At 36.9% G+C, this 15,696-nt stretch overlaps 1 protein-coding gene across 1 annotated transcript in view; it reads left to right on the top strand.

Moving 5' to 3' along the window:
* CNTN3 (contactin 3) overlaps positions 1-15,696 on the top strand; it is a 340,550-nt gene that overhangs the window by 261,112 nt on the left and 63,742 nt on the right. Inside the window, exons 12-13 of the mRNA XM_033210477.1 lie at positions 7,815-7,942; positions 9,939-10,114. Coding sequence (XP_033066368.1) covers positions 7,815-7,942; positions 9,939-10,114 — 304 coding nt within the window. The remainder of the gene's footprint in view (positions 1-7,814; positions 7,943-9,938; positions 10,115-15,696) is intronic.

Here is a 15,696-nt window from a genome sequence, read left to right as displayed (position 1 = left end):
TGTCATAAAACCTTGTCCTCTCTACATAGAAGATTATTTCTGAACTCTGCATATTTGTTGAGACAACAAATATTTATCGAAAAAAACTACTATGTACAAAGCACCAACATTTCATAATTTGTATCCTTTAAGGGTTTGTGAACTCTAGCTGAGAATTAAGTTAAGGATATTACAAACAGTTATTAGCTAAGATGCACAACCTGACTTAAGAATGTATAGGAAACTGGCTCCAGAAATCTTGGCAGCAAGCATTGTACCATCTTGTTGGGGCAAGTGCTGGGCTGAGTGAACTAACGATTATTTTTGTCTTTTTGTTGTAAATCAGAGTCTGAAGAGGGAGAGTCCAGTGGACATAGCTTAGAACATTTTCTCTCAAAGTGCAGTCCCTATATCAGCAGCACCAGTATCACCTGAGAATGTGTTAAAAATGCAAATCCTTATGCCCCATCCCACACCTAATCTGATGGTGGGCCCACTAGATAACTGGTACACAGTAAAGTTTGAAAAATACTGACTTATATGTCTAGCCCATGGCTAGGACAGGACAAAGCACCATGATTCATAGCCCTACCAAGACTGCATTCAATAGGGGCAGAGAATTCCTCAAGGAAAATCAATGTTAGTTGCCAAAGAATGAGGAATCCATTCTGGACAGCCAAAAAATATTCAGCACCCTCTACATACCTTGAGGTGATGAACTTCCCCTTATGCATAAAATGCAGGTATCTTGCACTTTGACGTTAGTGTGGAATGACTTCCATTCCAGGACTTCTAAGTCTCTAAGTAGAAGGACAATCATTGGAGTAACATTTGGATCTTTCTGATGACTCCCCAAAGAAAGTGTCTGTCTCCTAAATTTCTGTAGAAGACCCTGACGCTCTAGCTCAACTTTTCCCCTTCTTTCTCTATGGTGTTTGCTGCACATAGAGAGTGGGTGTATTTTGCTGTTCTCTTTACCATGCAATAATGGTGCTTGCCCTTACGGGGAGGGCCTGAGGTTGTCTGCCTGGGCCAGGAAGGTTAAACCTGCCTAATTCTGGAGTGAAATAGGTTAAGCCTGCCTAATTCTGGAGTGAAATATCAGGAAACCATTGTTGCTCATCTAAGCAGTTTTGTATCAGCTTTATCTGTAATACAACGAATAAAGCCAACATTTTTATTTTCCCTGATTAGACTCATATATCTCTCTCTGAGGCATAGAAGAATAGTGCCAAGTATCAGGGACCTTTGAACCTTAATGATTATCCCCTTTGAAATTTTCTTTTAATACATAGACATCAAATAATCATTTGTCTCATTTGTCTGTTTTCCTTTGTTTGTGTTACTACTTCATACATCTGAGTATTTCTAATTTTTCCAAAGACTCCTTTGAATAAGAATGCAAATGTTTCAGATGGGAGTATTGCCCGGGACTTATGAATTACTTAGATGATAGTTGTATATAATCATTTAGCCTGGAAATCCCATTAAAGGGGTCTTTTCTTCTATAGGTTTGAGTCCATTTTAGTAGGAAAAACTATTCAGTCATTGTCATAAAAGTAATTTTAGCTCTAAATATACTTGTCATGTTAATATGCATTTAGAAACATTTTATAAAAGTGAAAATGTTCCTTTATTATTGACTTTCCACTTATGAATATGTGGACCTGTTAAATGATATGAATTCATTATCTTTCTCTAGGTTCTAGAGTGGAGCCAAGGTCCATCTTCTCTAGGTGTCTGTTCCATAGAATGTGTATGTTCAACAAAATCACAGAGCTGCTTGTTATTAGCCTGGTACTTACTCAAAGTTAGGATAATTAACTGCTGATCTCCTCCGTTCTGCTACTCCTTTCCTTGGAAATTTCCTAACCAATAAATCACTATACTAACACTGTTGAATTTATAACACGAAAGCCCAAAATAGGATAGGTAGAAGAATAAAAACGCTAATACTATTTTCCTAAATACTGTTTGCAGGTTATCTTTGAACTCAAGGGGGAGTAGTTATTTCACCAATAATGTGGGGGTGAGAGCAGTTGTAAATGAGAACATACATAGTTGTAAATGAGAACATATACTGTATGCTCTTTTTCTCTCATGTTTATTTTCTCATACATTTCCATCAATATATATTTGCTTTTCTTAACTGTCATTTATCCTGTAATACATGCATTGTGAGTACTTTTGTCTTACATCTGATTGTAAGCTTCCATCTCTTATAATATGTACTCAGAAAGTACCATATAAAATAGCCTTGTTATTTTCTACACAGCAGTTTAATCATTACGATCTCATGTGATCGCATCTCCCCTGAGATATGCTTCCTCAGAAAATGTAGAGTTGCCGTGTGTTTGTTAAAATTCAAGTTGAATAAATTACTGTAATGATCAGAAGAATATAGGCACGGAAAAACAGTATTTTCAGAAATCCTGCTTTGACTTCCATAATACTTCATACTTTCTCCATTCTAAAACAGAGCATTATTATGGATGCTTAAATGTCATCATAAAGTACAGGTCAATGTTGCCTAGACAACAGTATACTTTATGAATAAACAAGGTTTTTTAACAGTCATAAATTTAATGCCATCACTGAATTACAGCATGAACCATTAGAGCAGCTTAGAGCAATTACATTTACTTATCCCAAGCTAACCATAGATTGCACAAAGTTAAATGAAATAATTAACCTCCTACTACAAAAGGACGGACCAATAAAAAGGTACGCATAAAGATGTATTATTAAAACTGATCAAGGAGTTAAAATGCCGCGGTGATTTAAATTGCACATTTCCCTAAGCAAACTGGAGTACTGCATTCCTGAATGTTAATTTCATAAATTGTTATTTAACATTTTGTGCCAAGACAAGAGTCACTCTTCGTTATCTACATTTTCAGCTCTACCCATTTGCAGATAAACCTGTTCTCAGAAAACTTAGAATGCAATTTCATTTATAGTGAAGTGGTATAAAATTTTCACTTTGAATCTCTGTAGGGAAGCGTGGGTTATTGAAGGTTTTCTGTTGAGAAACAATTAAACTCCATTCATTTACTGAATATTGTTTATTTTTTGTTATGTGAATGCCCTGTGGGCCTCGTAGAACTTACTGGAAGAACCAATTTAGGAAGAAAATATCCAATTAGTTCAAATTTTTATAACATACACAGAGTTTGCATTCTTTGAGAGTCCATATGTTTGCTTTGAAGTCTGTCTGTGATTCTAAAGGTGTTAGGTTTTGCCTTTGAAACATTATCATTTAACATGGGCATGATTTGCTTGACTTGAAGTTTGCTAGATGAAAGTTACTAAACCTAATACACAAGGATTTCTAGTTCTTCCTCTGTTCCTAGCACTTCTGTATTTGTAGTGGAAAGTTAGCTGTTAAACTAATTCATTGCATAGTAGAAGATACCTGAAATTACCTACCTCTGTTTTGTAGTTTCCAAATCAGAAACTCTCAATTTAAGTTCAATAATGTTCAGTTAACAAGAAGCATTTTTACTTTGTTTTAAGGCTTACTAATCATAGAAGTGGGAGATCCACAACTTCTTGAAGCTTCCCATTCTGTCTCTAACCTATAATTTAGGGCAGATTAATTTGCCTTATTATTTAAATATCTTCCCAGCCTTTTGATGTAATCTGCCAGCTTCTGGTCTTTGCATATTAAAATTCTCCATCACATCTGCATTTTCTTTTTGATAACAATGATAGGTAAAATTTATTGAGCAACACTACAGATCAAGTATCATTCTCTTTGGGTGTCATGGCCCCAAAATTTTACTGATGGGATTAGCAATCAGATGGGTTGGGAGCATGGGTCTTGATCATGCTCTCTGTTTCCTCCAAGACTTCTCTGACAGATTCCTCTCACTCTTTTTTTCCATCCCATTATCTTCAGTCTCTTGCTGTCTGTTGACTTATTCTCTAACAAGTGCAAGCATATTCTCAGTTCTCTTATCCTGGGAAAGGCATTTCTAAATTCTCTTTATTCAGTCTTCTATTGCCTTATCTTTTTTGCTACATATATGTAAATAATGTGTCTACATATGTGTACATAGTATTTCCTTGGTATCCACCAGAGCCCCATGGATACTCAAGCCCCTTACACGAAATAGCTTGGCATTTGCATACAACTTATGCATATCCTCCCATATACTTTAAATAGTCTTAATACCTACTACTATGTAAGTGCTGTATAAACAGTTGTTATACCGTATTTTTCTGTCATTTGTACTTTTTTATTGCTGTATTGTTATCTGTTTATTTTCAAATATATTCTGTCTCTGGTTGATTGAATCTACTGAATCTGCAGATGCAGAACCCACAGATATGGAGGGCTAGCTATATATATGTGTGTGTGTGTGTGTGTGTGTGTGTGTGTGTGTGTTTATATATATATCCAATTAGTTCACACATATGTGTGTGTGTGTGTTTGTATTAGTCTGCACACTTTCTGAATCTATTTCCTTATTATTTATAAGGTGTCAGTGCCTTACAACCCAGCTTCACTAATCCGAACTCCTCTATAGTGACTCTCTAACAGCATACCGTCATTTATTCATTCAACAAGTTTTATTTTTGAATGTCTACTCTGTGCTAGGCACTTTTCAGGGGTCTACAAATTTAGTGGTGAGTGAGCGAGATATTATCCTTGCCTCCAGAGAGCACACAGTCTACTGGAGGAGAAATATATTAGTCAAATAAGCACACAAATATATAGTTGGACAGTTGATGGGTGCTATGAAGAAAGCACAGATAATGTTTTGATCAAAGACAGGAAAACCAAATCCAACTCATGGTTTCAGGAAAGTAAGTGAAGTCTGGCGGCCGGGCGCGGTGGCTCAAGCCTGTAATCCCAGCACTTTGGGAGGCTGAGACGGGCGGATCACGAGATCAGGAGATCGAGACCATCCTGGCTAACACTGTGAAACCCCGTCTCTACTAAAAAATACAAAAAACTAGCCGGGCGAGGTGGCGGACACCTGTAGTCCCAGCTACTCGGGAGGCTGAGGCAGGAGAATGGCGTGAACCCAGGAGGCAGAGCTTGCAGTGAGCTGAGATCTGGCCACTGCACTCCAGCCTGGGCGACAGAGTGAGACTCCGTCTCAAAAAAAAAAAAAAAAAAAAAAAAGGAAAGTAAGTGAAGTCTGAAGGATGAATACAGGTCAACCAGAGGGAGGAAAAAGTTGTTATGAAGACCTTGAGACAAAAAGAAGCATAAAAGCCATTAAAAGAAGGCTTGTGTGATTGGAGAAAAGCAAGCAAGGGAAAGAATTCATGAAGCCATATGAAGTTAGAGAGAAGCAGAGGTCCTGATGTGAGGATATGGTTCAGGCTTAGGATATAGTCTGTATCTCCCAGGCAATGTGACACCAAAGAGTGGGTTCTAAGCAAGGTTTGCCTGGACAAGTGGAGGGAGGAGGGCAGGATCACATGATCAGATTGACATGTCTTTAAGTTTTTTCTCCAGGTTCCTTAAAACTTCCAGTCTTCATGTCCTAAATTTTCATTTATTTCTACTTCTCTGCAGGGTTTCTTCTTCAAGTTATTATTATATTCTCATTGGGAAAATCTTCGTTGTCAGATAGGCTAAGATATAAAGAGATGTTTTTAAGTTATTTGATTATCTCTTCCAGTAAAGTTATGGGAGGCATTTCACACCCAAAAAAATGCATTACAACCCTCAGGGTCCCATGAGGAGAATCAGATATGTCCCTTTTTGTTTTGTTTTTAGTTCCTAGGAAAGTTCTTGGAATTTTTGACCTTTCTCTGTAGTTCCTCAAGTTGGCATGCAGTGCCATGGGTCCCTGATGAGCTTTCTAGGTCATTGCCTCCAAACCTTTTTATTTTAAATATACCTTAACACAGTTTTTAAAAAAATCATATGCACAACAAACCGCAATAGATAGCTCTACCCAGGATCATGAACTTGTGTGCTAGCTCTAATTCCACCATGATTTTCTCACTGAAGAAAGTATAACCAGGATGAAAGTGAAAGTGAAAAATAGACTATGAAGGAATATATACCTAAAGTGTTAGGTGACAGTCTCCTGTAGTCTACTGGAGGAGAAAAATATTGTGGATATATATACATATACACATGTATATATACAAACACATGCATATATAAATAAAACAGAAAATCTATATCTTGTACATTTTTTATACAGAAACTCTTGTAGTAACGTTTTTGAGACACACCTAAAATTTTGCAATAAACATTTTTACAGATTGAGATCCTTCATTCTAGTCTAATGTCTTCAGTATTTTTCCTATTTACTCAACTGAATGGCCCAGAATTTGGAGGCATTTAGTTACCACAGTTTGCATATATGATGCCGTGCTGATACTGGGGTTGCAAATATTTTTAAGAAGTTTACCATCCATTTTCACTCACGTATCAAAAATAGGAGCCATAAAAGATAAAGACACTCAAGTGTTAAATGCATTATGTGGATAGTAATTATTTTAGGAATTCAAAGAAAAGGAATATAATTATGAGGAGACAAATTAGGGCAATAAAGATACAGTGATCAGACTAATGACAGGTTAATCCCATCTCATTTTTTTTCTTAATTCAAATGACACCACTTCTGAGAGGCTTTTCTAATGCACCCTATCCTAGAAACCCTTCCTCCTAAAGTAATTACTCTCTATTGTATCACCCTCTCTGTCTCCTTCAGAGTACTACTCAAAAATCAGAACTTCTTATTTTTACTTATTTAATTATTTGTTGTTGATATGGTTCGGATCTGTCCCCACCCAAATCTCATCTTAAATTGTAGCTTCCATAATTCCCACATGTTGTGGGAGGGACCTGGTGGAAGATAATTTAATCTTGGGGGCGGTTTCTCCCATACTGTTCTTGTGGTAGTTAATAAGTCTCATGATAAGGAGAACCCCTTTCCCTTGGTTCTCATTTCCTCTTTGCCTGACACCATGTAAGACGTGGCTTTCACCTTTTACCATGATTGTGAGGCCTCCCCAGCCACATGGAACTGTGAGTCTATTAAGTCTCCTTTTCATTATAAATTATGCAGTCTCAGGTATATCTTTAGCAACAACATGAAAACAGAATAATACAGTTGTCTATGCTACTCACTGGATTATTATCTCCATGAAGGTGAAGACTTTTTGTCTTGCTCACCCCATAATCCCAGGTTCTCTTATAGTGCCAACTGTATGTAAAGCACTCAGTTATATTTCCTTAATTAATTAGTCAGATGCCAAAACTTTAAGTACTCTAAGTGTATACTCAGAAACTCTAAGGTAAGGTTTATTGGCTTTGCCCAGGCCCTTTTCACTAGCTTACAGGGGACCACCCAAATGTTCTTCTGGAAAATTTGGGTTTTTACTGGGGCAATGTGGCTCTCTCAGTTCATAATAAAAGATGTGCAGCTTCACGTTTCTCATATACTGTTTCAAATTTAAGGGAAATAGTGTTCTGCCTACTTTGTATTTCTTTTAAATTGATTAAGCTAACTCCATGGATAATCTACCACAATATATATTAATTTTTTTTGAAAAAATTTCATACTTATATGATATGTACATCCTCTCAATTTAGGTGTAATAAGTAATGCTGAGTAAAACTATTGAACAAAGTTCAAATTGGTGAAGCATCTTTTGTCATCCAATGCTGTGTGTGTGTTTATGTATGTGAGTGAGGGGTCAATTTTCTTTTAATTTTTTGTATTCCCAAAAAGCTAAGGACTGGTCGATCATGCCTTAAAAATACTAGCTTAAGGCAACACGTTCTGTAAAAATATATATATTCATTTGGAAAAAAAATGACTATTATACATTTTTTATCTTATTTGTCTTTTCTTTAGAATTTCTCTATTAAAAGATGGAGGACTCAAAATAGCCAATGTGACTAAAGCTGATGCTGGAACTTATACCTGCATGGCAGAAAACCAGTTTGGGAAAGCAAATGGTACAACACATTTGGTTGTTACAGGTAGGTCCATTTCTTAAATATTGCTTTACATATGGATTCACTATAAGATATATTATTATGATGAAATTAACTATGTTTTTCACAATATTCAGTACACTATGAAGGTAGAACCTGTATTTGCACTTATGCACCAGGTTAAAAATAACAGGTGAAAGTCAAGGGAACAATATTTCCTTAGCACAGCACAATGTGCACCAGGGAACACATTACTTACTGTGCTGGGATGATAGGCAATAAGAGTTACAAATAGCGTATGTCGATGATCTCATTCTATTTTATTTTTATTTTTATTTTTATTTTTTATTTTTTTTATTTTTTTATTTTATTTATTTATTTTTTTTTTTGGAGGCAGAGTCTCGCTCTGTCGCCCAGACTGGAGTGCAGTGGCCGGATCTCAGCTCACTGCAAGCTCCGCCTCCCGGGTTTACGCCATTCTCCTGCCTCAGCCTCCCGAGTAGCTGGGACTACAGGCGCCCACCACCTCACCCGGCTAGTTTTTGTATTTTTAGTAGAAACGGGGTTTCACTGTGTTAGCCAGGATGGTCTCGATCTCCTGACCTCGTGATCCGCCCGTCTCGGCCTCCCAAAGTGCTGGGATTACAGGCTTGAGCCACCGCGCCCGGCCTTTATTTTTAAATAAAATTCTATTATTTAAAATAGGTCTTCGGGTCTTTTGGATACACTTTGTCTTTTTCATTATAGTTGATTTCTTTCTGGAGATGTTCAAGTCCAGGAAATAACAGGATATAAATAAGAATTGCTTAAAGTTGTGGATATATTTTGTTCATTTATCCATTCATGAAAAATTGGAGCACCTACTCTGCCAGTTGCTTGGGCTGTATCCTTGAGCACATTATCACTAATACTGTCCTCATGAATATTACCTTCTATAAAAGGAGAAAGAAAATAACAGTAGGAATAAAAAAGAAGAAAATTATTAGAAGGCAAAAATTGTAAACAAGAAAGAGGCACACGGTGGCAGAGGTAAGTTAGAGCATTAGCAACAGGTTGATCAGAATAAACCTCACTGAGAAGGAGATATTTGGACAAAGATTTCATGGAGTTGAATGTGTCAATTAACAGATTTCTAAGTGATAATTATGCAAGCAGTTTGTAGACCTTCTGAGGAATTTCTTTCAGTTGGATTGAAAAGTGGAGCAGCTGCAAGGTTTTGAGCAGAGAGATTCATGATGTGAAATACCTTTTGATACATCAGCAGGGGGGTTATGAGGACCTTGGTGAGGACAGGGGAGTTGGGAAGACCAAAGCCTGGCTAGACTGAGTTAAAGAGGGAATTGACTAGCATAACTGTAAACAATATGCATAAATGACTCTTTTGAAAACTTTTCATCCAACATAGTGCAAAGTAATGTGGAGTAGCAGTGGGAAAATGGGGTCAAGAGAATTTTAACTCATGATAGACAAATGGAAGGTAGGTGGTGACGACAGAGAGAAAGAAATGTGCATGTGGACATTTGCGTTGGGGAAAAACAGACATTAATTAACATTTTAACATAGTACCCCTCCTGTTTGTACCAATTCTAGCATCTTTTGTATTATATCTTTCAAATCCAGGCTACCATTAAATGTCTGTTCAGATTTTGATGATAATGTAATTTCTAGTCAAAGTTGGTGAAAACACAGTATTTTCTATTTCTACCCCTACATTTCAAAACACAATAAAACTAAGTTGAAATTGATTTTGTTAATAATAATATAACTGTTGTTTACACATGACTTTAATTTTTAAACTTACGTGTCCTACAAGTTCAAATATCCTAATTTCTTTAACAAGAATTTATAGATCCAGTGAAATGTAGCTCTGCATCAAAATGGCTATTTTAATGTTGAATACTTTTAATTATATAGATGTATGTATATTTATGTATATGCATCTACAGACATACAGAGTATAAGTCAGATGAACAGTCTGCCTGTGCAAATGTCTTTTATCACAATAAAATGCTGTTTTTCTGAAAAATTATTTCCCCAATAGAACCAACGAGAATAACTTTGGCACCATCTAACATGGATGTTTCTGTTGGTGAAAGCGTCATCTTGCCCTGCCAGGTACAACATGACCCACTGTTAGATATCATCTTTACCTGGTATTTCAATGGGGCCCTTGCAGATTTTAAGAAAGACGGATCTCACTTTGAGAAAGTTGGTGGGGTAAGTTGTGGCACTTTCCTCATACTTTTCATATTGCACGTGTCTCTGACACATTGCCTCTGAAAATTATCTGACATATAGATGATGCTCTAGAAATGTTTTCTAAATAAGTGGTTTTGGTTGAGCGGTTCTCAATTCTATTTTGATCTAATTTTATTTTTGTAATTACCAGAAATTGAGCACTTTTACTTCAATGTATAATTACAATTAAAATTAATGTATGTTGTATTTATAGTAAATGTTACTTTTCATTACTTTTGTGGTTGTTGTTGTTGTTAGTATCCTATGGAAAGGAAGATTTTCTTTTACAGGTGTTTTTTTCAGCATGACACATATGTGTTGAATTGGGAGAAAGCTGCACTTACTAAGTGTCTCCTCCAGGTGCTTGATCCCAATTAGTGTGTCAGGCCAGGGTGCATCATCACCGTTAATCCTCACAATTCCACCAGATATTAGCAGTAAGATGCTTCATTGCACAGGTGCACAAACTGAGGATTGGAAGTTTATTAACTTGGCCAGTCACTCAGCTAGTTAGTGGTGGAACTTCAAACCCGGTGTGTTTCCACAACACAAATACTTTCTAATGTTTCCATTCTGTCTCCTCTTTTGTGATGATTCCACATTAGAAAGAATTACAGATTTTAAGGAAAAATTGTCCCTTTGAGGAGAATGGTCAAGAAGTGGCTTCATCCTGGTGAGCCACCCAGACTAACGGTAAGCCTCACAGCATGTTTATGAATCTGGAATGACAAACCTAGCTTCCCTTGTGGGACTGTTTGCACTGACTCAAGGACACCTTCATTCTTTTGGTAAAGAGGTCCACGGTGGACAGTCAAGTCTGGTTTTGTCATTATGGACTTCACATACAGGCCTCAGTAAAGCAGAAAGCCACATGATGGTCAACTCAACTGTGTTCATTTGACAAAGACTTCTTATTAAATGTATGTATTTGTATACATCGGCATGTTAATATATTAAAATTATATGCAACTTAAAAGAATGGTGTTTTGAGTTGAATTGTGTCCTCCCAAAAATATATTCTTAATGTCCAATACCTCATAATGTGAACTGATTTGGAAATTGCCTTATTGTAGAAGCCATTAGTTAAATTAAGATGAGGTCATCCTGGATTAAAATGAGCCCTTATTCAGTATAACTGGTGTCCTTATAATAAGAAGGCCATTTGGATATAGACACACAAAGAGGAGAATGCCATGTGAAGCACAGACACAGAGGAGAGATAGACCAATTAGGATGAAGGCCCAGAACGGAGGTGAGGTGTGCTGCCACAAGCCAAGGAATGCCTGGGGCCATGAGAAGCTGGAAGAGGCAAGGAAGAGTTTCCCCTTAGAGATTTTGCAGGGAACCTGGCTCTGCCAACACCTTGATTTCAGACTTGCAGCCATCAGAACTGTGAGAGGATAAATTTCTGTTGTTTTAAGGCACCGAGTTTTTGGTACTTCGTTACGGCAACCTTAGGAAGCCAGTGCAGAAAAAAGAAAGTTTTTAAAAGGAAAAGGGAAATTGAGACGTTTAGATACCTAGCCATAATTAAGTATAATTTTAGTACCTCTTCTATTTTCTAGCATCCATTTATTCCATTTTGGAATTACTACTTCTCTAATTGTTCTGACTGATTCACGACTTTTGAGAACTTCACCAATTACTAAAATCTTTTAGCTTTACTTTTACGATTGTTGTAAATGTCTATTTATTTTTAAATTGTCACTGCTTTTTTCTGTCATGATAGCAAAAGGCATACGCCATATTCTGAGCTAGCTCTCTACTCCATACTCAGGCTGTCTTACAATTTAACAATTTCTTCTTCCCTTGGCCTCAAGAAGAAGCCTAAAATGTTACTTTCATAAAGACTCCTTACCCAATCTTGGAAAGGCTTCTCTAATCCAGCTCTTCTGCTTCTTTTAATTATTGAAGAATTCCATTTGAAACATTAGTCACCTTTGCCATTATAATGAAGTTAATTATGTTTGTGATTGATTTTTCAGCTGGATTGTGAGCTGTTGATAATAGTCTATCCAGTACAGTTCCTCTGTGTTAGCTAATGCTGAATAAATGTGTAATGAAAGACTGAAAAATCCAAAGTAGTTTGATTGTAATATGCATCAGTTACAAAGAAACACTAAGACTGAGCCAGATTGCAGCCATCTTTCAGAAAAGCTTGGAGTTAAAAACATTCGAGTTTATAATGTAATTTAACTATCTTGATTTACATAGCACTGATAGATTTTACAGAAGGAATAAAGTCATCTCTGTACAAGTCAGGTGTCTGAAACATGAAATTTCATAAATTGATGCTATCACTTGCCAATTCTGTTCTTTCTCTAACATGCTAGTTCATGGCCTATGAATTTTTTATTGACTTGTGCCATTAGTAACTTAATATTCTCCCATCAGTATAAAACAGTAAGCCATACAAGATGACATTACCCTTAAGCACAGGCAATTAAGTAAATCGGTTTTCTGTTGCATGAGAAGGGAATCATGTAACAAGTCTTGTCCTCTGATTGTGTCTTCATTGCAGCATGCACATTAATACAAAGATAGTCTGCTTGTCTTTTTCCCCAGTGGGTTCATAGATATATCCCCTGTTTCCAACAGCAGCAGAATGTGAACAAGGAGGCTGGTAAGTAGGAAAGTTGCCTAGAAAGGTGGATAGTAAAAGCCATGTTTTAAAAAGACATTGGGGTAGTTCAGATTATAGAAAATGCAACTCATAGCTTTGAACTGAATCAACCAATTATTGGGACTATGCTAAGTAGTCAACACCCATTCATTTATTTTAAAAAAACACATGCCTTTTGGAAAAAATCCATAAGCTCAGAAAGCTCCAATAATTTAAACCAGATCTACTGTATAGATCTGAAATTATGCCAAAGGAGCACGATGACACCAGTCACAGATTTTTGCACAATTGGACTAATATATTCAGAAAAGCTTTATGAAACTAAGTGTCTAAAACAAATTGGCACATCACAAAGGAGGAGTAGGGGTCCAAACACAGATTTCAGTCCATGATCATGGGACGAATCAAAAAGTCGTATCATTAAATCAGCAGGAAAAGACTTCCACAGAAGTTCCTGTTTGCCAAAAAAAGCTCAATCATAGCCACAATGTGGTGTCGTTATGGAAGCGGCAGATTTGTATTCAGATACACAACAGTTCTAGGTGCTATTGTCCGCTGGTTGATGCCCATGGGTGAGTCACGTAATTTTTTGGTCTTATTTTCTGATCTCTTTTCACATCAGTTTTTAGTACAGTCACATGTTACTTAACGATGGGGATACATTCTGAGAAATGCATTGTTAGACAATTCCTTCCTTATATGAACATCATAGGGTGCACTTACCTAATAATACAGCCTACTACACACCCAAGCTATGTGGTATAGCCTATTCCTCCTGCCCTGCAAACTTGCACAACATGCCACTGCCCTCAATGCTGTGGGCGATTTAACAGAATGGCAAGTATTTGTGTATCTAAACATTGAAACAGTACAGTAAAAATGCGGTATAAAGGATTCTCAAAAAGGCACACCTGTATAGGGCACTCACTGTGAGTGGAGTTTGCAGGACTGGAAGTTGCTATGAGTGTCAGTGAGTGAGTGGTGAGAGAAGGTGAAGGCTAGGACATTGCTGTACACTACTGTAAACATTAGAAACACTGTACACTTAGGGTACATGCAATTTATAAGAAATATTTTCTTTCTTCAACAATAAATCAACTGTAGCTTACCATAACTTTTTAACTTTATAAACTTTTGACTTTTTTAGACTTTTTGACTGTTTTGTCATGAACACCTAGCTTAAAACACACATTGTACAGCTATACAAAAATATTTTCTTTATGTCCTTCTTCAATAAGGGTAAGCTTTTTTTCTGTTTTTAATTTTTTTTTTCGTTTTAAACATTTTTGTCATAAATGAATACACAAAGGCACAGGTTAGCCTAGGCCTATGCAGGGTCAGGATCATCAATATCACTGTCTTGTGCCTCCACATCATGTCTCACTGGAAGGTCTGCAGGGGCAATAACATGCATCGAGCTGTCATCTCGTAGGACAGCAATGCCTTCTTCTGGAATTCCTCCTGAAGGACCTGTATGAGACTGTTTTATAGTTAACTTTTTTTTTAATTTGTAGAAAGAGTACACTATAGAATCACAATATAAAGTATGGTATAGTCAGTGGTATAATCTATTAACATGGTCATTTATCACAATTATCAAGTACTATGTACTGTACATAATTGTGTGTGCTAGACTACTATATGACACGCAGCACAGTAGGTTTGTTTACCTCAGCAGCATCACAAATGCATCAGTAAGGCATTGTGCTATGATATTATGATGGCTGCAGTGTCACTAGGCAATAGAAACTTTTTACGTCCATTATAATCTTTTTTTTTTTTTTTTGAGACAGGGTCTCACTCTGTCACCCAAGCTGGAGTGCAGTGGCATGATCTTGACTCACTGCAACCTCCGCCTCCTGAGTTCAAATGATTCTCCAGCCTCAGCCTCCCTAGTAGCTGGGACTACAGGCATGCGCCACGGTGTCTGGCTACTTTTTCTGTTTTTAGTAGAGATGGCGTTTCTCCATGTTGGCCAGGCTGGTCTTAAACTCCTGACCCCAGGTGATCCGCCCGTCTTGGCCTCCCAAAGTGCTGGGATTACAGGCATGAGGCACCAGGCCCAGCCAGCTCCATTATAATCTTATGGGACCACTGTCATATATATGGTCCATCCTTGACCAAAAGTCATTATGTGGCACATAACTATATTTAACCCATTGCCTCCTGCCATGAAATCTCTTCCTGGAACACAGTTTTCTCTCTTTTTTTCCCTGTATCTGGATATCTTCATATATGATGGTATGAATGTATACATTCATGTATGCACTTTTATTTCACATATGCAGAATCACAAGAAGAGATACAGGCTTAACTATATGTTTATGGTAGTGTTCTATCATACCTATATTTAAGCAGTGAATTTTACTACATTATTTACCCCTCTATAACATCTTTGTTTCTTTACTTTTAAACAAAGCTTAGCTTCCAGGGATAGGAAAAGGGAGGTAGTATTCCAAAGTTCAAGGGAAACCAAAGAACACTGTTGACTGGTATGTGAAGACCTAGGGCCTGGTAATTTAAGGATAATTTTACAAATGTTGAGGGATAATTTTGACTTGCTCAGTAAGCTAACTTTTGGACTTACATGCATTATATGCTAGAGGCTCCCTACAGATAAAAACTTTTGGACCTAAACACACTAGTTCACCCTATATTGTAAGAATGTTTAAATATATATGCTTTGATAAACCCTATGTGGTGCATTTACTTTAGAAATAAAGAATGTCTAGAGCCAAGGTGTACAGCTTTACCAACCCTTTGTGGAATTGGATCTATGATGAATTAGAATGTTTGTGGATAAAAGTCACTGGAAGCAATAAGAACTTGAGCAGTGACAACCAATCTGCCATTCATTTAAATGGCTCACTTCAATATGATTTATTTCCCACAAGCCACAATTTCACTCTAGTTACAGCAGCTGCTCGTGAGCTTGAGA

The sequence above is a fragment of the Trachypithecus francoisi genome, unplaced genomic scaffold (assembly GCF_009764315.1).
Source record: "Trachypithecus francoisi isolate TF-2019V2 unplaced genomic scaffold, Tfra_2.0 Lachesis_group0, whole genome shotgun sequence".
Taxonomy (NCBI): domain Eukaryota; kingdom Metazoa; phylum Chordata; class Mammalia; order Primates; family Cercopithecidae; genus Trachypithecus; species Trachypithecus francoisi.
The sequence above is the reverse complement of the archived record's forward strand: the minus strand, read 5'-3'. Positions and strand labels throughout refer to the sequence as shown.